This window comes from Saimiri boliviensis, chromosome 5 (assembly GCF_048565385.1).
Source record: "Saimiri boliviensis isolate mSaiBol1 chromosome 5, mSaiBol1.pri, whole genome shotgun sequence".
NCBI lineage: Eukaryota > Metazoa > Chordata > Mammalia > Primates > Cebidae > Saimiri > Saimiri boliviensis.
Genome location: NC_133453.1, coordinates 105,366,888 through 105,390,411, shown reverse-complemented (window position 1 = coordinate 105,390,411; position 23,524 = coordinate 105,366,888). Strand labels below are relative to the sequence as shown.

Sequence of the window (23,524 nt, the reverse complement as noted above, 5' to 3'; positions counted from 1 at the left end):
CCTCCCCATCCTCCCTTGAGCCTGAGATCAGACTGTCAGGGAGGTGGGCACTGTGGGGAGGCGCATGCAGGAGGTGCGATCAGAGACCCCTGGGCTCTCATAGGCCCCTGGCTCTGGGCCCCTAGCCTCATCACACCTGGTGACACCTGGAAAGCGCCCCCAACTCAGGAGTGAGATGAGCAAAGGGGATGAGTGCTGGAGTGTGGCCATGGGACCAGTACATGACATCCATGTGGTGCTGCCCAGGAGACTGGGGGAAGGTGGGAGCCTCTGCTTCAGCCCCCAGACTTCCTGTCCAGAGAGGAGATAGCCCCAGCGGCTTCCCGGAGTCCCTGGGGAGGCCGTCTCCGTTCCTCCGCGAGCCCCAGGACTCGGGCCGGCCCCCGCTGCTCTGCCCAGGCCGGGCGGGCTGGGGAGGCGAGGGCCCCGGCTGAGTCTTCCTGCCACCCTCCTGGGCCATGCCGTTGTGCCGCCTTCCAGCGCGGTTCCTACACTGTCTCGGTAATGTACGAGAGACACTGCTTGTTGAAGGTTAACGTTCGTTGAAGGAATTGAGGGAAGGAGAGCTTTGTGTTGAAGTTGAGCCTTGGGCTCAGCAGGCGGTGTGGGAGGAAGAGCCGGATGTGGGTCTCTGCTTGATCCTTACTCTGTGTCCTCGACATCTCCGAGCCTGGGTTTCCTCAGCTGTAATAGGGTTCCGATGCCCAATTGGCAGGAGAGTTGGGTACAACAGGCGGGGTCATGCCGCTGAGGGAGGTCTTGGCAGCGACAGAATTTGCTTGGAGCGATTGGCGTTGCCTAAGGGCTGTCACACTGAGAAAAATAAAACCCCAAATGGGGTCCGAAGCAGCTCTTGGAGAAAGTAGGTGTTGAAGAGGCGAGATGAAGCAGCCGCTAAGTGCAGGGCGCTCAAAGACCTTGATGAGGGAGGGGACCATGGCAGAATGAGAGAACCAGAGTGTGCAAGGCATCTCTTGGAATTCCCGGGTTTGAATTTCCTCTCTTGGAAATTTCCTGGAAGTTCCTCTGGGTCTCACTCTTTCAGTTGCTGCCCATGAAAGCTTCTGAGCAGAGATGCTTTCACGTCATCACCTCTAAAACTCTGTGTTTATCCAACAGTTCACCGTTTTATACTGTGATGATCATTTTGGAGTAGTGCACAGTGTTTTCCTGACCAAGTGCCTTAGGACTGAGACTTTTAAGTTTTCTTTAACACTGAAATTGATAGCTAGGTTAAGAATTGAAAAAACCTGTACTTTGGGAGGCTAAGGTGGCGGATCACTTGAGGCCAGGAATTTGAGACCAACCTGGCCAGCATAAGGAAACCTGCCTCTACTAAAAGTAGGAAAGTCAGCCAGCCATTTTTTGTCCTGAGGTTACTCAATCTCAAGGCAAAAAATTCTCGTGGCTCAGCCTCCTGAGTACCTAGGACTACAGGCACCTGCCACCACACCTGGATAATATTTGTATTTTTAGTAGAGATGGGGATTTGCCATGTTAGCCAGGCTGGTCTTGAACCCCTGGCCTCAAGTGATCCACCTGCTACAGCCTCCCAAAGTTCTGGAGTTATAGGTGTGAGCCACTGCCACCAGCCTTTGATCCTAGTTTTCTGATGACTCATTCAAAGGCTCCCTTGGCAGAGCTTGCTCTTCTCCATGCATTGCATAGTGCACAGGTCATATGCAGGAATTTTGCTCTGTCTCAGAGAGTTTTGCGAAGCCATCTTTGTATTGGAATCTTGGTTCTGCCACTTACTAGCTGGGTGGGAGTAAGTGACTTTTCCCATTTCTGCCTCTCTTTCCTTGTCTTTACGGACATGCACTCATAGTACATCTGTACACATAGGGTTGTTGTGAAGATGGTTTTTCTATTCTTGTATAACAAACTTAGCAGCTTAAACCAACACTCGTTTGTTATCTCATAGTTACATATGCATAAGTCCAGACAGTCTCAGCTGTGTATCACAAGACTGAATTTGAGGTGTTGGCAGCTTTGCTCTTATCTGGAGCAAAGAAGCTGCTTTCAGGTTTATTTAGGTTGAGGGAAGAATCCAGTTCCTTGGAGTTGTAGAACTGAGGTCTCTGTTTTCTTGCTGGCTGTCAACTGGGGACTACTCTCTAACTTAAGGTCCACTAACTAGGACTCTAATTGTATCTGCAGAATGCCGTCATAGCAATACCTAGATGAGTATTTGATTGAACAGCCACGGGTCAGGAATCTTGCGGCTATCTTTAGAATTCTGCCTGCCACTGAGGATGAAATGAGGAGATATACAGAGAGCCTTTAGAGCGAGTCCTGGTATATAACAAATGCTGTACAAGCATTGCCAAGGATTTAGTACCACAAACTTGGCTCTGAAATTGGCCACTATGGGCTGCATGAGAACAGGGTTTGTTTGTTTGTTTTTAAGCGTAGCCCTGGGAGGAACCTGGGGCTTCAAGTGCATTCCAAGTATCAATGATCAATTCTTTTTTTTTTTTTTTGAAATGGAGTCTTCCTTGAGCCACCCAGGCCGGAGTGTAGTAGTTCAATCTTGGCTCACTGCAACCACCATCTCCTGGATGAATTCAAGGAATTCTCCTGTCTCAGCCTCCCAAGTAGCTGGGATTATATGTACCCGCCGTCAAGCCTGGCTAATTTTTGTATGTTAGTAGAGACAGGGTTTCACCATGTTGGCCAGGGTGGTCTTGAACTCCTGACTTCAGGTGATCCACCTGCCTGGGCCTCCTAAAGTGCTAGAATTACAGGCATGAGTCACTGTGCCTGGCCAAGAACAGTGTTTCTATAAAACCTCGGAATTGCTGGCTGGGTATGGTGGCTCACACTTGTAATCCCAGGACTTTGGGAGGCTGAGGCGTATAGATGGCCTGAGTCCAGGAGTTCAAGAGCAATCTGAACAACATGATGAAACCCCATCTTTACAGAAAGTACAAAAATTATCTGGGCTTTGTGGTGTGTGCCTGTAGTCCTAGCTACTTGGGAGGCTGATGCAGGAAGATCACTTGAGCTCGGGAGTTTGAGGTTGTAGTGGGCTATGATCACACCACTGCACTCCAGCCTGAGCAACAAAGCAAGACCCTGTCTCAAATAAATAAATAAATAAATAAATAAGAAAGACATGAGAATTGGTAATGTAATGTGTGTCGCATTACACAGATGTTTTTCTGGGCATTGTGAAACTATGTAATATTTTGTTAGGGCCAGGTGCAGTGGCTAACACCTGTAACCTCAACATTGAGGAGGTCAACACAAGAGGATCCCTGGAGGCTAGGACTTGAAACTAGCCTGGGCAACATAGCGAGACTCTGTCTCGACAAAAAAACAAAAAGGAAAATTAGCCAGGCGTGGTGGTGCGTACCTGTAGTCCCAGCTACTCAGGAGGCTGAGGTGGGAGGATTACTTGAACCCAGCAGTTTGAGATTGCAGTAAGCTATGATTGTGCTGCCGCATTTTGCTTGGGCAACAAAATGAGACCCTGTCTCTAAAAAAATAAAATGGAAAGATTCTGCTGTGTTGCAGATGTTGAGATTTCATCTTTGGTTTTCCACAGTGGTTTGTTAAGAAGGCCATTTTCGACGCTCCATTGGAGGCTGCTATGGCATTCCCTCACCTGCAGCAGCCCAGCTTTCTACTGGTAAGCATCAACCGCCTGCATGAGTGTCAGTGTGGCCATAGTTCTGTAGCCGTGGGACTTGAGTGCTCTTCCCACTGATTTGAAGAGCTCTGTAGTGGTAGTTTTTTAGTGGCATGTGATGTCAACAATGCCAGACTCCTTAAGCTTGACTGTGCCTCCTTAATACTAAAGAAACTTGGAGTTACTCAACCTCCAGACAAGTTTATTCAAATGCTACTTCTCTACTTCCCAAGGGTATGAGGAGGAAGAGGAGCAAGTGAGAAGGATGTACATCAGACTGTGCATGACCTGGAAATTCTTGAATAGATATGAAGCATTCTGATAACCGTAACTGTCTTCAGTGAAAAGTGGAGACAGTTGTGCTGGGGGCCGCTAGGTTTGCACTTTAAGTATTAAACATGATGCTGAGAACTGGGTGCAATGGCTTATGCCTGGAGTTTCAGCTACTGAGGAGACTGAGGCAGGAGGATGACTTGAGACCAGTCTGGGCAACATAGTAAAGACTCAAAAGGAAGAAAAAATTGATAGTGAGAACTCACTGAGAAGTGAAAAGTTAGGTATGAGGTAAGTATTGGTGATGGAAGTTCCTAATTTTAGTTCTTAGGAGGCGTTTTTGTGAACATTTATGTGGAAGGACATTCTTCCTTAGTGCACCCCACTGAAGCCAAAAGGCCTGGCCCATGACCAGACAGCTCAGGTCTCCATCTCTGTCTCAAGCCCTGTAAAGTCCACCCTCATATGGAGGTAGACAAGGCCTTAGATATCCTTTGGCAAAGCTCTCTACATTGAAATTCTAGCAGTTTCTCCTGATCTTAATCCATTTGCACAGATGCCCCTTTTCTCCTTGTAGTCAGGGTGCTTTCCTCACATCCCGTGACTGTGGGTAGATCTCATTAGTTCTTGTCCTGAGTCTTTTCTGGCCCCTCCATTGCCTTCGTGATTAGTGTCTACTTGGCTGAAACCATCTATATTTGCCTGCCCTATGTTTTAAGGTCAGTTGTTTAGTGGGTTCACTGTTTACTGAGTAAAGCACAGCTTAAGAGCTTCTGCCATAGCCCTGATGTTGTTGGGCATTCTTCTTGATGGTCACAGCAGTGTAATCACTGTGGTCCATCAGGCGGGAAATTTCCATTTGATGCATACAGACACAGCAAGCCTGAGAGTTCCTGGTACAGAGAGCACAGAACCACAGCTTCTCCTACTAGCATTCTTTGGGCCACTGACACACGTGAGGGGCTGGGGAATGTGGCCAGTGGTTATTTGTCTGACTCACAACCTATTGCTTGGATTTCTCTTTGACTCAATACAGAGTATCACTGAAAGCTGCATAGTGAATGCTCTCATGATTTTTTTGCTTTGTTCTATCTTCTAGGCTAGCCTGAAAGCTGACTCTATGAATAAGCCCTTTCCACAGAGGTGCCAAGACTTGGTTAAAGTCATTGAGGATTTTCCAGCAAAGGTATAGCTTTACTAATGTCTCTTTTTGCAGCATGTCTTATACATTCCTTGAAGAACTTTACTGTAATTCCTATTTCTCTACCCCTCCCAACCCCCCCTCCACCCCTTGACACCCGACCCTGATCGCCGCCTGGCACAGAGGCATTATCGTGACCATTATGTTTATGGACACATTTAAACATGTGAACTTGTAGATCAGGGATTCTCAACCACAGGTGCTCTGTCCCTCAGGGGACATTTGTCAATGTCAGAGACATTTTTGGTTTTCACATCTGGGGGTGGATGGGGAGTGTATGCTACTGGCATCTAGGAAGGAGAGGTCAGGAATGCTGGAAACAAGGCTGGGCGCGGTGGCTCAAGCCTGTAATCCCAGCACTTTGGGAGGCCGAGGCGGGTGGATCACGAGGTCAAGAGATTGAGACCATCCTGGTCAACATGGTGAAACCCTGTCTCTACTAAAAATACAAAAATTAGCTGGGCATGATGGTGCGTGCCTATAATCCCAGCTACTCAGGAGGCTGAGGCGGGAGAATTGCCTGAACCCAGGATGTGGAGGTTGTGGTGAGCCGAGATCGCGCCATTGCACTCCAGCCTGGGTAACAAGAGCGGAACTCCATCTGAAAAAAAAAAAGAAAGAAAGAAAAGAAAAGAAAAGAAAAAACTTTATAACTGTTAGCAGTCACACGCACACTCCCCTTTCCTTCAATCCTCAGCCAACACTTACATTTTTCACTGCCGTGGATTTGCCTATTCTGAATTTTCCATATAAATGCAATTGTATAATACATGTTTTTATTTTACAACTGGCTTATTTCACTTAGCATAATGCTTTCAGGGTTCCAGATCTGTGAATCATGCTTGGTATGTACTGTATTCCTTTTGATAGTCAAATATTCTCTTTCTGGATGGCCGTGCCACATTTTTTTTCTAGCATTCATTAGTTGCTGGACATTTGCATTGTTTCTACTTTTTGCTTATTATGAATAAGCAGAAAAATAGTTGATGTGTAAGTTTTTGTGTGGACTGTGTTTTTATTTCTCTTCAGTATTTACCTAGGAGTAGTGTTACCGGGTCACATGGGATCTTTGTATTTAACCTTTTGAGGAATTGCCACATGTTCCCCAAATCAACTGCACTATTTTAAATTCTTACCAGGAGTTTAAACGAGGTTCCAGTTTTCTCCTCATCCTCTCCAGTGCTTGTTACTGTTTAACTGTAGCCATTGAATCGGGTATGAAGAGGTGTCTCATTGTTTTGATTTGCATTTGCCTAGTGATTAATGAATGATGTTGTGCAGCTTTTCATGTGCTTTTTGGACATTTGTATATCTTCTTAGAAGTAAAGTCTATTCAGATCCTTTGTCCATTTTAAAATTGTGTTGTTAGTCTTTTTACTGTTGGGTTGTAATAGTTCTTTATGCATTTGGATGTAAGTCTCTTATTAGATATATAATTTGCAAATATTTGGGGGAAAGTTTTTTTTAATTGAGACAGAGTTGCTCTGTTGTCCAGGCTGGAGTGGAATGATGCCATTTCAGCTCATTGCAACCTCTGTCTTCCAGGTTCAAGTGATTATCCTGCCTCAGCCTCCTGAGTAACAGGGACTACAGGTACGTGCCACCTCGCCCAGCTGATTTTTTTTTTTAGTAGAGACAGGGTTTCACCATGTTAGCCAGGATGGCCTCAATCTCCTGAACTCGTGATTCTCCACCCTGGCCTCCCAAAATCCTGGGATTACAGGTGTGAGCCACGGTGCTCTGCCTGTGTTGTTGTTGTTGTTTTTAAATGAAGCCAAGCCCAGCTTGTGTTTCTTGAAAGGATCTAGGTCTTTTCAGTGTAAAATAGTTAGCTTGGCTGGGCATGGTGGCTCACACCTGTAATCCCAGCACTGGGACGCTGAGACAGGAGGATCACCTGAGGTCAGGAGTTCAAGACCAGCATATTCAACATGGTGAAACCCCATATCTACTAAAACTACAAAAATTAGCTGAGCATGGAGTGCACCTATAATCCCAGCTACTCAGGAGGCTGAGGCAGGAGAATTGCTTACACCCAGGAGGCGGAGGTTGCAGTAAGCTGAGATCGTGCCACTGCACTCTAGCCTGGGTGACAGACCAAGGCTCAGTCTCAAAACAAAACAAAAAAGCAAAGGAAAAATGCAGTTCCTCAGTCACACCAAATACATTTTAAGCCCCCATCTACCCACAGGGAATCTAGTGGCTGCTGCAGTGGCCAGCACAGACTCCAGGAGTGGCACTGGGCCATGCTGTTGTAGAGTGCTGTGTAGAGTGTGTCATTTATTACACACGTCTCCCTTCTAGATAGAGGTAGACTTCTGTGTACATTGTGCTTTTTAGGGATATGAATTTCTGGCTTCCCTTTATCGTATGAAATTTGGAATTACTCCATGGCATAGTCATTTGTTAACAAATAGTTACCACATGCATTCTGTGTGCCAGGCACTGTTCTGAGATTCTGAGAAGAAAATGATGCCAAAGTTGTCCAATCATACAGGCTTTCCATTTTAATGGGTTTGTTGTGAAGGCTTCGAGTTTGCTAAAAGAACTTGACAATTCAGTTTCTGCTGTAGGGGAAATGCCTCTATAATCCTAGCAGACAGTGGTCCCTGCCCATCCCTGAACACCCAGGTGTGGGCACTGCCACCACCCTGGCTTGTGTAGTCCCTGCAGCTCTGTCCTACAGAGGAAGAAGTGGAGGCTGAACCAGGATGGCCTTCGGTCCATGTGGCCCCAGGCCTGGTGCCACACACCGCACACTGCAACACCGGCAGTGAGTGGCCTGGGTCCCCATTCAGGGCGTGTTCAGCTGTTGCCCCTCCTGCATATTAACCCCCTGGGTCACCCCAGAGGTGGCTTTTACGTAGTTACTGACTGGAACTTGCATTATTTGTCAGGGACCTCCCTTTTGGTAGTTGCTGGATTGCAGGGGTAGAAGCGCTTGTAATCTGCTGGTAGAAAGGCTTTGGTGAAAGAGCTCTCCAGAGGATCAGAAGTAGGAGGTGAGGAAGTAGGTTGTGTGGCCGTGGTGGAAAAAAGGCCAGCGTGGACAGAGGCCAGGGTGCAGTTCCCCAGGGTGCTGGTGTCTCCTTGACCAGGCCCCTTTGGGTTCCCTGAGCTCTGTCTGCTGGAACCGCTTCTCCTCCTTTCCCATAGTCTCCGGCTCAGTATCCACTGGCTTCACAGAGTTAAGGCTGGATGTTGTATATGGGAGAATGACTAGTAGCAGCATGTAGAACTGATTTTTATCAACACAAAAAGTCCCCCCCACCCCCAATGTTTTCAGTGTGTGATATGCACCAGACCTCAAGCTAAGCTCTTTATGTGCAGAGGCTCACTGCTTCTCACTGCAGCAGGTCATAGTATGAGCATTTAGCCTTTTACAGACAGAGAGTGCCCACCCCAGGGAGCCACCAAGTCAAGATCCAGGGCTCAGATGAAACCCTTGCACCTTGGCCTCTCAGCAGGATTCTTCTGACCTTGCTGACCTCAGCAAGAATCACCATGAGCCATTTTGCTCCACTCAGCTGAGTGGTGAGGCTGGGGATTTGGACTGGGGCCTCTGATCCAGCAGTGCTGAAAGTGCCCTGCCGTGGTCACACCCTGTGCCTGAGCCCCCCACCCCCAGTCTCCCATGGCTCAGGAGCAGCCTGCACCCAGCATCCATGCAGAACCAGCAGGCACCCCCATATAACAGCCAGGATAGAAACAGCATTTCACTCCAGGAGCTTGGTCTGGGTGGTGCTGAGAAAAAAGGCAGTGCCACCTCGCCGTCCGCTGCCTGGTGGGGTGGTGAGGCGGGCAGTGTTCTGTTTGCTTGTGGGCTGTAGACCTGGTGCCCAATTTGTGGAGCTGAGAAAGCAGCAATTCTATTCCAGTACCCATAGCACTGTGGCGGCGCTTTGGAGTGGTGTGAGCCATGGCCCCAGATGGGCTTTCGTGTGCAGAGTGCCCAGGAGAAGCGCTGAGTTGATCTACATCAGTGGACAGTCTGGGAGCCAGGGGAGGGTAAGCCCGGCTCCTAGGAAACAGGCTGTGGGAATGCTTGGCGTGCGGGGGTTGACAAAGGCATGGAAATGCCACCATGGGCTCTTGGGGACCTCTAAAGCTAGCAGGGCCTGTAGGGTGCCCTCTATGTAGCAAGGGGCCGGGACTTCATGTCATTGTCACCAGCACTGCATGAGGTAGCTCTCTCTGCTGAGAGTCAGGACAGAGAGAGGACAGACGCCCAGCGCCAACAGGCAGCTGTCCTCCCATTGGAGCTGCCATCTGTGCTCCGCCCCAGGAAGGGGTGGCTGTTTCGCACATTCTTGTCTGGGTGGTATGGTGTCATCCCTCAGAGTTCATGATGAAGACAGTGGTGCCCCTGGTGCAGACACTGGGGTGGTTTGTGTCATGCCCAGCAAGGCCTGGGAGCAGAGAAGCAGCCTCACTCCGCAGACAGACAGGGCCTCAGCGGACTCAGGTGCACACCTGTGTGGCTGAACCAAGCTCGGGGCCAGGTGCCTTTGACACTACGTAGCTCACCTATCCTAGGGGTGCTGGTGTGGGCCAATGCAAGTGCCACCACGGGTATGTGTGTGGCTCCCAGGGCCACCTTGCCCCAACTAAGCAGGTCCAGGTAGGACACCAGGCTGGAACCCAAGTTCCTGGTAAACCTGAATCCTCTCACTGCAGCAACAATGGCACTGTCCACCTGATCTGCAAGCTGGGCAAGTGTCCAGGAGGGCCAGAGCAATCCCTGACCGCAGCCGCAGGGCTGTGCCGTCCAAGCTGGAGGGCACAGTGCCCAGAACCCACCCCGTGTTCACACCTCAGAGGGCTATCTGCTCTGTCCTTAGATACACTGGGCTCAGAACAGCCTGGCCATGCGTCTGGCCATGCTTCTGCCCCTACCTCCAGAGCCCGTGCACCCTCACCTCCCCAACACAGGTGCAGCTCTGCTCACCTGGGGCCCTAGGGAGGTGGGCAGCAGGCCGTCTGGCACCCGTCGGTGCAGGGTGCTCTAGGCTTCAGGTTTGGAATCCAAGAGTCAGATTCCCAGGCTTTGCCACAAGCGTCACCAGAACCTTCCGGGGTGTGAAGAGTTGTGTTCTGGAGCAGGGCTGTGAGGCAGGGCAGGCCAGGGCTTGTCCAGGTTACAGGTACAGGCTTCTGTGTTGCAGATGACAAGGACCTCCTGAGTGTGCCACCGCTGGAGTGCAGTGTGCCTGCCAACTACCCTGCCCAGAGCCCACTGTGGATTGACCAACAGTGGCAGTACGATGGGCAGACCCAGAGGAGCTGTCTGGGGGCCCAGGGCAGGCAGGGGTCATTCTGAAAAGCAGGCTTCCAGTGAAGCAGGGACTGTGTGTCTGTGCTGTGGCCCCTCCCCAGCTCAGGCCCCACCATTCTCAGATAGGAGCAGATTGTCCAGTGGTCACCCGAGGCGGGGTGGGGCGGGGGTCTCTGCTGTTTTCTGTGCCCCTCTGCCCCTTCATCTTGTGTCAGGTCAGCTGTCCAGGGTGGCTTTGTTCAGTGGGTGAGGGGTGAGTAAGCCTACAGCTCAAGGACAGACCCCTGCTCTTCCCAGAGGCCACTAGGGAGCTCAGTGGAGCTGACAGATCCCACCAGTAGCTTGGGTGCACAGGGCCCCGTCTGGGTGATAATGCCTCCAGAGAGAGCCACATTGACAGGGATCAGTCTCCCTAAGCCCAGAGCTGGCACGCAGCAGAGGCAGGGCTGGGTCCCCAAGGTTGTCAGAGGCAAAGCCCTGGGCTCCAGACCCCGTTCAGATTCAGTTCTTCGCTGGCGATGAGGCTCTGGGTGGACAGCCCGATGGCCGGGTGGGCAGCGTGTAGGGCACAACCCCCTGGTGCTTTGGCCAATCCTGGGGCTGCCCCTTCCCAGAGCACTGCCAGGTGTGCAGGGCATGAGCGAAGCACCAGCTGCCTCAGGCTCATGCCTGCTGCTGTGTTGCAAACACCAACCCCTTCCTCCGATGGGGTCGCCATGGTGTGATCTCCAGGCTGCCTCAGCTCCCAAACACTGCCTTGCTCAACCCTGGGCCCAGAGCATCCACCAGGCCTGCTGTTCAGCTGCCTAGCCAGGACTGCAGGGATGGCCCGCAGCCTCCTTGGGGCCAAGGACACACGCCTCCTGTCAGACACTTCTAGGTGTTGGCTTCCTTAGAGAGCCTGGAGTTAGGTTAGCTGTCCTGCTTTTCTCCTCTGCCTTGGGGATCTGCCAGATGAAATCCCACACTTGTACAGAACTGGGACGGGCGCAGTGGAACAGGCTCCTTGTGGGGTGTTGGCCATCTTCTTACAGAAGGCCCTCCATGGCGGATCACAAGGTCGGAAGTTCAAGACCAGCCCGACCACCTTGGTGAGACCCTGTCTCTACTAAAAATATTAAAATTAGCCAGGCGTGGTGGAGTGTGCCTATAATCCCAGCTACTCAGGAGACTGAGGCAGGACAATCACTTGGGAGGTAGAGGTTGTAGTGAATGAGATTGCACCATTGCACGCCAGCCTGGGCAGCAGAAGGAGACTTGGTTTCAAAAAAAAAAAAAAAAGGCCCTACATGTGGCTTCCTCCAGGAATCCAGGCAAGGCCCCCCAGCCATGATTCACCGGCTGCTCTCAGTGCAGCCCATCCAGGGCCTGGGTCCGTCTCAGCAGCATGTGGGCGCACTCAGGGTGTTGCTAGAGCGTGTTGCGTGTGCCATGTCCTCACTGTGAAGGATGAAGAGCGAGGCCCTCACAACCCGCATCCTCAGAGCACCACACACTATGCCACCCAGAGATGGTGGGTGGGGCCCTGCAGTGAACGCCTCCTTGTGTTGCCAGCCACTGTGGGCACTGGCCAGCAGCCCTCTGGTGATGAGAGGTCCCCCTTTTTATGCACAATGCCCTGTCCTCTGTGATTGTTGTAATAAACACTATTCCTGGGTCTGTCAGGACTTATCACTGTGTCCCCCCCCCACCATGAAGCTGGCCCTGCTGTCCTGTCAGGATGTGGTCAGCCTTGGGGCCGGCATTGTCCAGTCTGGCCTTGGGCACCCCAGATCTCAGCTGTCCTTGCCTGACACACCATCCTGTTCCTTGGCCTGGTTCATCCCCCAGCTTCCTGGCAAAGTTCCTCCTCCCTGAAGCAGGAGAAGGCTGAGATGAATGCCAAGGAAGTGGAGCCATGGGCCTGGGAAAATGGCACTGCCAGGTGAGGGTGGGCACTGAGCTGTCCACCCCACCCCTGAGTGGATGTGGCTGTGCTGTAGTGGGATGGGTGGCACAGGTGTGGCCACAGCACTTTGGAGATAACCCTTCAAGGAGGAAAGCGAGCCTGGTCGGACCCCGTCAGCGGTGCAGTGTCAGGGAAGGAGGGGGCAGCATCTTGCCCCCAGGAGGGTGCGGTCTGGGCAGGAGTCCCAGAGCGGTCATGTGTTTGGAAGGCAGCTGTGTGCCAGCCAGGGGACAGGAAAGCCCTCCCGCCTCCAGGGAGGTGTGTGCAGCTCTGCCAGTGCCTCTCTCCCAGGGCCATTGCCAGGTCCCGGGATGAGCAAGACTGGGCAGCCCAGGCAGGTCCTGTGGACAGCAGCGGCTGGGCTTGGGGCCAGGGACGGGGACTGGGAAGGGATGCCTGGTAGCCAGTGAGGAACCAGGTACACAACTTGGAAAGAAATGCTTTATTTTTAGTTTCAATGGGTAGGGCAATACCTACTTCATCAGGTGCTTTTATGTAAATACCAAATAGCAAAATAACAGCTAGAAAATAAATGGTTTGTCAGTTTGGAGATCAAGTACTTTATCTATCAAGTGTCATCTATCCTGGAATTCAGCTGGGCTTAAGAGTAGTAAAGTATTGGGAAATGCTATAGAAAGCCAGTCTCCATCTGCAGGGTGGTGGGCCTGGCACTGACCGAACGTGGGCGGCTCAAAGCACGGAGCGGTGCAGGCGCCGTTTCTGCATTGCCTGCAGCCTCTTCTGCCGCTCAGCAAAGTTGTTCTTCAGGGTGTGCTTCAGTGCAGGCAGGATGGCACGCTCCGCTATAGGCATGGGGCTCAGAAGCAGGCTGGGGTGGGTAGAGGGACTGTCTCCGTGAGCATCCCCGGAGAGGAGTGTGCTGGGGGTGGGGCCCAGTGAAGCCTCAGCATGCTCTGCTACTGCCCCGCTGCCCTCCCTTCTCCACGCCTTCCCTCGGGCTCAGGCTGCAGGGCTGCCCCACTGTCCCCATGCCTGCAGGACTCACCATTTCTTGGGGAGGCTCTTGGTGGAGATCTTGGGGAACTGCATGGCTTCCTGGTCCCTGGGTGAAGGAGGAGTCAGCAGTGAGCCCCAGACAGGCACCCGGGGATGAGGTAGGGGTGCACCTGACACTCACCTGGGAGAGCTAGATCCAGCCTCCTCTGGGACCACCTGGGGCCTCTGGCTCCCTTCCAGGAGGGACTTGAGGTGCTGCAGCTAAAAGGCAGGGGCAGGGGTAGGGGCATGGTGGGACCCGCGGTGGTGCCAGACTGCCCAGGGCCAACCCCACCATGCAGGGCCTCACCTCTTGGGCCTGCAGGAGGTTGGCATTCCACAGCTGGCGGATGAGCACTTCGCACTGCTGAAGTGTGGTGGGCTTTCGCAGGTGAGGGGGCAGAGTCATCGGGGGGTACACCCCCATCATCTGCCTGCCCTGGTATTGGCTGCCCCCTGCACAGGCAGCCCCTGCGTGAGAGGCCTCTGCCTTCTCGTCTCTGAAACAGTCATTGCAGCAGCCAGAGGTGACCTGCCCAGGTGCATCTAACCACACTCCCAGCATACCTCCCCAGGCAGCACCCAGGCCAGTGTGGGGAAGAGGGCCTGCCTCCCTTCTCCCACTGACCAGGGTGCTCTGGGCACCAGGTGAGAGTCTCTGGGACTGGGACCTGCCCCTTCCTCCCTCTGAAGGTGCCCTAGGGTCATATGTGCTTCAGTGGGTGCCCAGCTAGCTGCCAGGCTGTCCTTGGTTGTGACCCAGTGGGGCTTCTTGCTCCAGGCCTGGTCTCAGGGGACATGCAGAGATGCAGGAGCCTGCCATGCATGCTGCTTGCACTGCTGAAAGTGTGTGCTCACAGCATCCCAGGACAGTGCCGAAAACTCAGGGACCACCAGAGCCTGGCCCGGCTCTGTCCCACTGGCCTAGTACCCTCCAAAGGCAGGCTATGGCCAGGGCAGCAGGCAGTGACCAGTTCTGGGAACACAAGTCACTTTTCTTGGTAAGAATAATTGTTTTCTTTTGTTTGAGAAAGTGGTTGAGGGCTGCTGCTGGCCCCTCTTATGGGCTCAGGTCAGCGGGATTACTCTGCAGGATCCCCAGGAGAGGGAGGAAGACAGCGCCCCCCGATGGGCAGAGCGTGGCCATCATTGGGTTTCACGAGCCCTGGAGACTGGCCCCTGGAGCAAGGGCAGAGCAGTTGGCTGACTGCAGAGCATGAGCTTAGTAAATGTAGTCCTGGGCCCCTCAGGGAGCAGGCAAGCCTTACTTGACCTGCCCTTGCACCCCAGGAACCTTGTCCAGCGTGCTGTGGTGAAGTAGGGGCTCCTCTTCCAGGTCCACTTTCTGGGGGACATCAGCTTTCAAGTCTTGCTTCTTGAAGGAGCTGGGCTGGGGCCTGGCCTTGCCTTGAGAGTTGGCTGCAAGTCAGACCCGATAGGGCCAGTCACTGCAGGCACTCACAGCGGCTGCTCATGCCTTCCAGGATGAGCTGCAGGCACCCAGGAAGCCCCACCCCTGCCTCAGGCTCCTCCTCTGTAAACGGAAGCCTAAGGAGGGTTCTGGGAGAAATAAATGAGGTTCTGAGGGTGAAGCCCATGGGTGCTGCCTGTGAACACTCTGGAACAATCAAAAGCGGAAGCTGGCTCCATTCTGGGTAAAAGAAAACCGCAGGAGAGTCTGAGGACCAGGCTGCACGGGTTTCCCCTTCAAGGACAAGGCCCATTACACACCTGGGCCCATCACAGGAATGGCAGGAGCTAGGGCTGGGGCTGAGGAAGATGCCCGGCCTCCAGTGGAGGCAGAGTGGGAAGAAGAGGCTCTGCTCCCTGCTTACTCTGCAGGTGCCATGAGCTCAGGGCTCGGTGGGCAGTGCCATCCTTCCTGTGTTCTGCTGGCTTCTGGCGGGGACATGAGCCAAGCAGGGCTTCTGCAGGGCAGCCAGGGCACATCCTTTTCCCGAGAAGGCCACCCAGGGAGGCCCTCCTGACCACTTGCTGCCCCTGCCTGGGGTGGCTTCTGTGAGGTCTCACTGCCCCCTATGACTGGCCCCAGTCCTGCCTACCCCACCAGTCCCATCCTGGTGGTTTCAGCTTGCAGGGCTCCCTTCAGCTGCCCCTTCACCCCCAAATCCTTGAGCTTGGCCCAGCGGAGGGCTTTCAGCTCCCTGGTCAGCACCCCTAGGGGCTATCCAGGCTGGGGTCCACGTGGGGCACTCACTCCTGTGAGCACATGGAGGATGCTAGCCTGCTCACCTGGCACCGTGGAATTTGACATGGACTTGACAGACTGGAAGCTTGACATGGAGAGGCTGCCTGCGGGAGAGTGCACAGGGTCGGCACTGCCGCCTGCAAGATGCCCATGCTCGCCTCCTGGCCTGTGTGTCAGTGAGGAGCCCTTCCTCAGCCTGGCAGGGCTGTGTCCTCCCTGCTATACCCACACTCCGTTGACGCAACCCCAGACCCAGCAAGCACCCACTGGAAAGGTGGTTTCCTGAAGGGCCATCTGGAAAGCAGAAGGGTTTGGGACACATGGAACAGCAGGTCCCGAGGGAGAGCATGGCCTCTTTTTGTATCCCATTAGTGTCCCCAGCACTGCATGACTGGTACTGCCAACTGGGCCACACTTTGCCCAGACCAGCTCACTGGAGTTGCCACAGCGGCTAGGGAAAGGCCCTCACTCAACCCCATTCTCCATGTCTCCCCAGAAGGGAGCCCTGGGCACTGCCCCAGCTGGGATGTTCCCAGACTGGTGCCATTCACCAGTCAGATGTCCTCCTGATGTCAGCCCCCGCCCCAAAGGTAATGAAGAGTGAGCTCGAGACCTCAACCCAGAATCCTGGGCTGGGTGGGGGCCACCATTGGGATGAGGAAGTGCCTTGGGCAAGTGGCAAGGAAGCAGGACTCTGCTTCCTCCCCTCATCCCATGGTTGCTGCCCAGATGGCAGGAAGGGATCCCTGGATGGTGTGTGCCCAGAGCCCCTCCCCCAGGGCGTCAGGACTCAGAGCCACTGTGCTGGAAATCCTGCGCCTGGCGACAACAGCAATCTGGGGCAAAGACCTAGCAGGGCACAGGCTGCCCCAGGGGTCCCCTCCCATTCCAGGAACTTTGTTCAGAGGAGGGAGGGTCTGGGAAGCACCCTGGGCCACCTCCCCACTGCACTGACCTCAGGCCCTCGACTCACTGAGAGCAGCACGTGCTGCGCTTGGCTGTGTAACATCACCCAGCCATGGCTAGGGGCAGCGGCATCTGTCCAGGTTCCCCAGAACCTGTCCCCACTGGGTTGGCATACAGGGGCCAGTGCAGCCAGGTGGGCAAGGACAGTCTGGAGGGGCTTCCCTGGGGGGCAGGAGCCTCCCCTCAGGCACTGAAGGGCCCAAGTCTCACCTTTCTTCTGTAACTTCTGATTCATTATGAGCTTGTAATGGAGCTCTGAAAGCAAGCACATGCTCTCCTCAGCACTTATGAAGCCACAGCCATTCTGGGAGAAGAAGCGTGGCCTGTCCTCTCCCCCTGCTGAGCCCTAGAGTCCTTGCTCCCCACTGGTTGGCTGGGCCTTGCCCCAAGGCAGGCCAGGAATGCCCCTGCCTGTTCCCTAGGCCGAGTCCACTGGGCACATCAGCCTCATCCTCCCATCTGAGATGACTACAGGGCATCCACGCTGCCAGGGAGGGCCTGGGATCTAGGGTACAGAGGTGAGCTCCGGAACCCCTGGCGTGGATGAGCAAATGCGGTGTCATGATTCCGTGGGTGTCAGGGACTGGGGCGAGGCTCAGAAGGGGGATCCTGACATAACAGACGCCAGGAGTTGTAAGGCAGCAACAGGGAGTGGGGCAGGAGAGGAGGCCGCAGGCACTGGTGCCCTTGCTGGAGCGCCCCTGAAGCAGGAGCCAGGAGCGGAGCCGGCAGCGGCCCACATCCTGGTGGGCCCTCTTTCTGCTCGGGCGGGCCATGGGGGTGAGGAGCTGCTAAGGGTGCAGTTGGGAAGGCCCAGCCGGAGACAGCGTGGGCACAGGCCAAGCAGGGGTATGCCTGCCCCGACCCTGTGTGTTTAGCTGGAGGACATTCACTGCACTGCGCGCTGGCGCTTGGGCATGCTTCCCCTCTACAAAGTTTTTAACAGAGGTGTGCCTGACCCTGGTGGAGAGGAAAGGGCTGGCGGGGTCAGCGTCTGAAATGTAGCGGCCCCACGAGGATGGCAGACAGGGAGGGCACTGCCCGGGGGGGTCACGCAAGTCTCCGTCCGGGGGCAGGGAACAGCTCAGCGTGGCAGCACGCAGCGTGGGCTTGCTGCCCTGTGTCTCCCCAGGCGTGTGCTGGAGTTCATGGCTGTGTTTCTGTGCTGCGGGAGCCGCAGTGTTCAGGGCGCCTGGGGAGGCAGGGCTGGCCTAGGGCCCCGCGCCGGCTCACCCTTGTTCTCCCGCTTCAGGTGCTCGATCTCCTCGTGGAGCTTGACCAGAGTCTCCGAGTGCTGCTGCTGCAGGAACTGCAGGCTCTTCTCCAGGACCAGGACCCGCTTCTGCGGGTCGCTCTGCACGAGCTGCGGGCTCGGCGGCCCCAGGGACTGGACGCCCACAGCGGGGCGCTGGCGCCGGCGCCATGTAACCCGGGAGCCTGGGGTCGGCGAGCTGGGGGGCCGCGACCCGGCCGCCACCCCCGCACCGATCATATTGCCATCCCCACGTACCCTGCCGCTGCCACTGACCCCCGGCTCAACTGCCAGGCGGCCTGGGCCTGGCGCCCCGTCACCATGGAAACGGGCGCCACCGAGGGGGCGGGGCGGGCGGCGGGGGCGGAGCCTGTGGCTGGCTCTTCCGGAGTGAGGAGGGATTTAAAGGCATCCAGGGCCGGGAGCGGTGGCTCAGGCCTGGCATCGCAGCTCTTTGGGAGGCCGACGCGGGCCTGCCAAACTTGGCAGCCTGACCAACTTGGCAAAATGCTGTCTCTACTAAAAATACAAAAGTTAGCTGGGTGTTTTGGCGTGCGCCTGTGATCTCAGCTACTCGGGAGGCTGAGGCAGAAGAATAGCTTGAACTGGGAGGCAGAGGTTGCAGGGAGCCGAGATCGCACCGTTGCACTCCAGCCTGGACGACAGAGCGAGACTAAAAATAATAATAGTAATAATAAAAGGCATCCAGGCATCCTCTCCAGCCTAGGCAACATAGTGAGACCTCGTCTCTATAAAAATTAAAAGAAAGGCCAGACATGGATGGCTAGCGCCTGTAGTCCCAACTACTCGGGTGGCTGAGGTGGGAGGATCACTTGAGGTCAGGAGCTCCAGACCAGCCTGGCCAACATGGTGAAACCCCATCTCTACTAAAAAATACAAAAATTCTCTAGTGTAGTGGCATGTACATGTAATTCCAGTTACTTGGGAGGCTGAGATGGGAGGATCTCTTAAACCTAGGAGGCGGAGGTTGCAGTGAACCAAGATCATACCACTGCCCTTAAGCCTGGGTGACAGAGCAAGACTCCATCTTAAAAAGAAAGAAAAGAAGGCTGGGCGCGGTGGCTCACGCCTGTAATCCCAGCACTTTGGGAGGCCCAGGCGGGTGGATCACGAGGTCAAGAGATCGAGACCATCCTGGTCACCATGGTGAAACCCCGTCTCTACTAAAAATACAAAAAATTAGTTGGACATGGTGGCGCGTGTTTGTAGTCCCAGCTACTCAGGAGGCTGAGGCAGGAGAATTGCCTGAACCCAGGAGGCAGACGTTGCGGTGAGCCGAGATCGCGCCATTGCACTCCAGCCTGGGTAACAAGAGCGAAACTCTGTCTCAAAAAAAAAAAAAAAAGAAAGAAAGAAAGAAAAGAAAAGGAAAATATGAGAAGTTGCCTGGGCACAGTGGCTCACACCTCTAATCCCAACACTTTAGGAGGCCAAGGTGGGCAAATCATTTGAGGTCAGGAGTTCGAGACCAGCCTAGGCAACATGGTGAAAACCCATCTCTACTAAAAATACAAAACTTAGCCAGGTGTGTTGGTGGGTGCTTGTAATCCCAGCTCTCAGAAGGCTGAGGCCAAAGAGTCGCTTCAACCCAGGAGGTAAAGGTTGCAGTAAGCTGAGATCCTACCACTGCACTCCATCTCGAGCAACAGAGTGCGACTCCATCTCAAAACAAAACAAAACAAAACAAAAAAATAAAATAAAATAAAACTAAAAATAAAATGTAAGAAGTCAAAAAAACAACAGAAACGAAAAGTCAGATGCATGGCTCATACCTGTAATCCCAACACTTTGAGAGGCCAAAGCAGGAGGACCGCTTGAGCTCAAGAGTTGAAGACCAGCCTGGGCAATATAGCGAGACCCTGTCTCTACAAAAAACTAAAGTTGCCAGCATGGTGGTACACACCTGCAGCTACTCAGGAGGCTGAGACTGCAGCGAGCCATGATTGCACCACTGCACTCCAGCCTGGGTAACAGAGAGAGACCCTGTCTCAAAAAAAAGAAAAAAACAAGGAAAATGAATAGGAAATTTGGATCTTAAAAAAGGGAAGTGCATTAGAGAAGGAATAAATGAAGATAAAATATAATCTTGTACTGTTCTTACTTTTAAAGGATGACAGATTGTTCAGAATAATTATAGCAACATGTATTCAGTAATTATGGCTTATGGATAGCTGGAATGAACAGCAGCAATGTTATTGCTGGGAGGAAGGATCTCCTAAGAGTAGAGAGAAAGTTGCCCAGGCTGGAGTGCAGTGGCAAGATGATAGCTCACTTGCAGCCTGGAACTCTTGGGCTCATGCCATCTTCCTGCCTCAGCTTCCCTAGTAACTGGGATTACAGGCACACACCACTATGCCTGGCTATTTTTTTTTTTCTTGTCTTGTTATGTTGCCCAGGCTGGTCTCAAACTCCTGGGCTCAAGCAATCCTTCTGCCTCAGCCTCCCAAAGTATTGAAATTCTAGGTATGAGCTTTTGTGCCTGGCATATGGTTGCTTTTGAATATTCTAGTCCTAAATATCTGGCTCCCAAGAAGAGAGAAAAATGAAGGCAGGAGGAGGTGCTGATCTATAAAAACCTCCTGGAAGGTGTGTCCCCAGGGAGGGGGTGAGGGCTGAGGACGGAGGTTGCAAACATGGCAGTGGAGATCTGCACTTCACATTCAGAAGCAGCCATCACGGATCAGAGAACAGGTCCCCAGTATTTGGAGGAAAGGCTCTTAATTGCCCACTCTGGTTCCGGCAAGCTATAGGGAAGCTACTCGAGAAATGTATGCATGGCTGCTTTCAACACCGATTTAAATGCTGATTTCCTCTGAAAACACCCTCATTGACACACCCAGACATAATGTGTAACCAGATATGTGTGCATCCAGTGGCCCAGACAAGTTGACATATAGAATTAACCATCACAAGTCCACCCCTTGTCAACCTGGCACCCATACACATCTCCTTAAACCATACTTAACTTCCCAATAAACACAATAACAAAGCCATAGTGTTAGCAGTGGAAGGTGTCCAAGTGCAGTGAATCTGGATGGGTCTGCAGCAACTTCAATTCTTGGTTCCTCAGAAGAAGGAATTTGACTGAGAGGCATAAATCAGAAAAAGAGACCAAAGCAAGTTTCAGAGCAGGAGTGGAGGTTTATTTAAAAGGCTTTAAAACAAGAAAGAAAGGAAAGTATGCTTGGAAGAGACCTAAGCAGGCACATGAAGGTCAAGTGACTTGTTTAACCTTGATCCTAAAACTTTCTAGACTAGCCCCTTTTCCATGATCCTTCCCTTAGGGTGGGCTGCCCACATGCACAGTGCCCTCCTCATCCTTGGGAGGGGAGCATACGAAGCGTGTTTAGGAAACTGTATGCATGCCCATCTGAGGTTTTCTGGTGGGGTGTCCATAGCAGGTCATACTCTGCCACTTTGTCTCTTCAATGCACACGTCCTGAAGTTGCTTCTCCCTGAAATCTGCATTTAGTTAACACTTTAGTGAAACAGGTGTGGCCCATCAGGAAATGGCCTCTCCCTGGTGCCAGCTGCCAATGTGTCACTTTTATTATTTTTTTCCTTTTTTATTTTTTGAGGAGTCTCACTCTCACCCAAGCTGGAGTGCAGTGGTGGCATCTTGGCTCACTGCAACCTCTGCATCCCAGGTTCAAGTGATTCTCCTGCCTAAGCCTCACAAATAACTGGGATTAGAGGCATGTGCCACCACACTGGCTAATTTGTATATTTTTAGTAGAGATGGGATTTCACCGTGTTGGCCAGGCTGGTCTCAACCTCCTGACATCAAGTGATCCTCCTGCCTCAGCCTCCTAAAGTGTTGAGATTACAGGCATGAGCCACTGCACCTGGCCAAAAGGAGGAATTCTTGATTGGGAAACAATTTGATCTATTTTGGCCCCTTGCCACTTAAGAAAATTATGCAAGAATTCTGGTGTTGGAAGTCAAGGGAAGCTAGCTTAATTTTTACAGTGAGTCCTCTCTCCAGTGTGGTGGCTCACACCTGCAACCTCAGCACTTCAGGACGCAGAGGCAGGTGGATCACTTGAGCTCATGAGTTCAAGACCAGCCTGGCAACATAGTGAGACCCCTGTCTCCACAAAAAATTTAAAAAATGGCAGGGTGTGGTGGCGCGTGGCTGTAGTCCTGGCTACTTGGGATGCTGAGGAGGGAGGATTGCTTAAGCCCAGGAGTTAGAGGCTGCAGTGAGCCGTGATGATGCAGTGTACTCCAGCATGGACAACATAGCAAGACCTTGTCTCAAAAAAATATGGAATCCTTTCATTTATATTGGAAACGTCAGGGTTGTTGGTGAGAGCTGGCTTTTAGGGGATCTTGCTCTTGGATGTCCAAGGGGAAAGGTATAGATTTCTCCTGATTGCACAGGGCCTCTGCTTGTGGGTTGCCTGCACAAGATGATCAGAATCTGAGTCACACTGGATCATGGGGGCACTGGTACATCCTAGAGGTAGCAGGTGTTGGTCATGAAAGAAAGTGGGCCATGAATGGGCTCCAGGGAATAGCAGTGCCTGGGGAACATGGAGGGGGATTCGGAGGTGCAGGCGGCAAGGGTGGTATCAGGCGAGCCTGAAGCTCCACTGCCAGAGGCTACAGGCCATGTGGTCTGAGAAGCATCTGGATTTGGCCTGTTAGCAGGGAAACGTGACCCAATGGCAAAAAGTCAAGGGCATCCTAGTGCTTGAAGAGGCAGTGGCAGCGGTTGGGATAAACCACTCTGGAGGCATCCTGGGGTGGAGAGATGAGGATGTAGGAGCTCCTGCCTCCAGCCTGGCCTCCACCCTAGATGCTCCTCCCAGAGCTTCCACCTCCTGTGCCCCAGACAGAACTGCTTCCCCCGAGTTGCTCCAACTCCAGGCCTTCCCCAGAAGTGCCCCCCGCAACCAAGTGCCTCCTGGCCACCGACCCCCCGCCTGCATTTTGCTTCTGATTTCGTCCCAGCAATCCCATTTTCTCTGCAGTGAGAGCTCTTGGCAAAATTTAAATCCCATTTTGTTGGTGAGGTCATCCCCTACCTGGAATCGGCTGGAACCCAGCTGCCCGCTGCTGCCCTCGCTCCCCAGGCAGGAGCCACTGAGCGCCAGATGCCCTTGCAGCCATCACTGACCACGTCTCAGACACCAAGACCCTGCCCACTTACTCAGCTTTGCTGTTCTTGGTTCTCAGCACGTTTTGTCTGCCCCGGCTCCTGGCCAGACAGTTCAGCCCCCAGCCACTCCCTCCATCCTTGGAGCTTCTGGAAGCCACAGACATGGCGGCATATGTTCCAGTGGTCAGCTTTTGAGACGGGGTTTCACTCTGTCACCCAGGCTACAGTGCAGTGGTGTGATGATGGCTCACTACAGCCTTGACCTCCTGGGCCCTAGTGATCCTCCCACCTCAGCCTCCCAAAAGTAGCTGGGACCACAAATGTGAGCCACCATGCCTAACTTTTTGAGTATTTTGTAGAGACAGGGTCTTGCTATGTTGCCCAGGCTGGGCTTAAACTCCTGGGCTCAAGTTATCTTCCCTGCCTTGGTCTCCCAAAGTGCTGGGATTACAGGTGTGAGTCACTGGGCCTAGCCCCAGCGGGCCTTTCCTAAGGCCAACGTTGATGCTGAGCAGAAGGCAAAATTCACATGGCTCAGACCCAGCAGGGACTTTGTCACAGGTACTTCAGTATTAACATGCACCTTGGTTTTGCTGCTGTCGAGTCTACTGTGTCCCTGAACAAGGAAAGCAAAGGAGCCAGAGG

General features: G+C 53.2%; 1 protein-coding gene and 1 long non-coding RNA gene across 6 annotated transcripts; one reads left to right on the top strand and one right to left on the bottom strand.

Moving 5' to 3' along the window:
• Nucleotides 1-321: 321 nt before the first annotated feature.
• LOC120368079 (uncharacterized) lies at nt 322-7,960 on the top strand. Its single transcript, XR_012517782.1, has 4 exons — nt 322-501; nt 3,551-3,634; nt 5,007-5,093; nt 6,654-7,960. It is a non-coding gene; the product is annotated as an uncharacterized LOC120368079 (long non-coding RNA).
• A 4,794-nt stretch (nt 7,961-12,754) lies between these two features.
• LOC141579871 (coiled-coil domain-containing protein 74B-like) lies at nt 12,755-18,106 on the bottom strand. 5 transcript variants are annotated; one of them, XM_074399766.1, is made up of 8 exons: nt 17,736-18,106; nt 16,713-16,757; nt 15,581-15,640; nt 14,596-14,746; nt 13,638-13,827; nt 13,470-13,549; nt 13,338-13,394; nt 12,755-13,211 (listed from the first exon to the last, which is right to left on the bottom strand). In XM_074399766.1, exons 1-8 carry the CDS (start codon nt 17,992-17,994, stop codon nt 13,022-13,024), a joined length of 1,032 nt encoding a protein of 343 aa, XP_074255867.1. In that variant the 5' UTR covers nt 17,995-18,106; the 3' UTR covers nt 12,755-13,021. The 5 variants fall into 5 exon arrangements, with proteins under 5 accessions (XP_074255867.1, XP_074255870.1, XP_074255869.1 ...); XM_074399769.1 differs by having other exon boundaries at nt 12,755-13,160; XM_074399768.1 differs by lacking the exon at nt 16,713-16,757.
• Between the last annotated feature and the right edge of the window lie 5,418 nt (nt 18,107-23,524).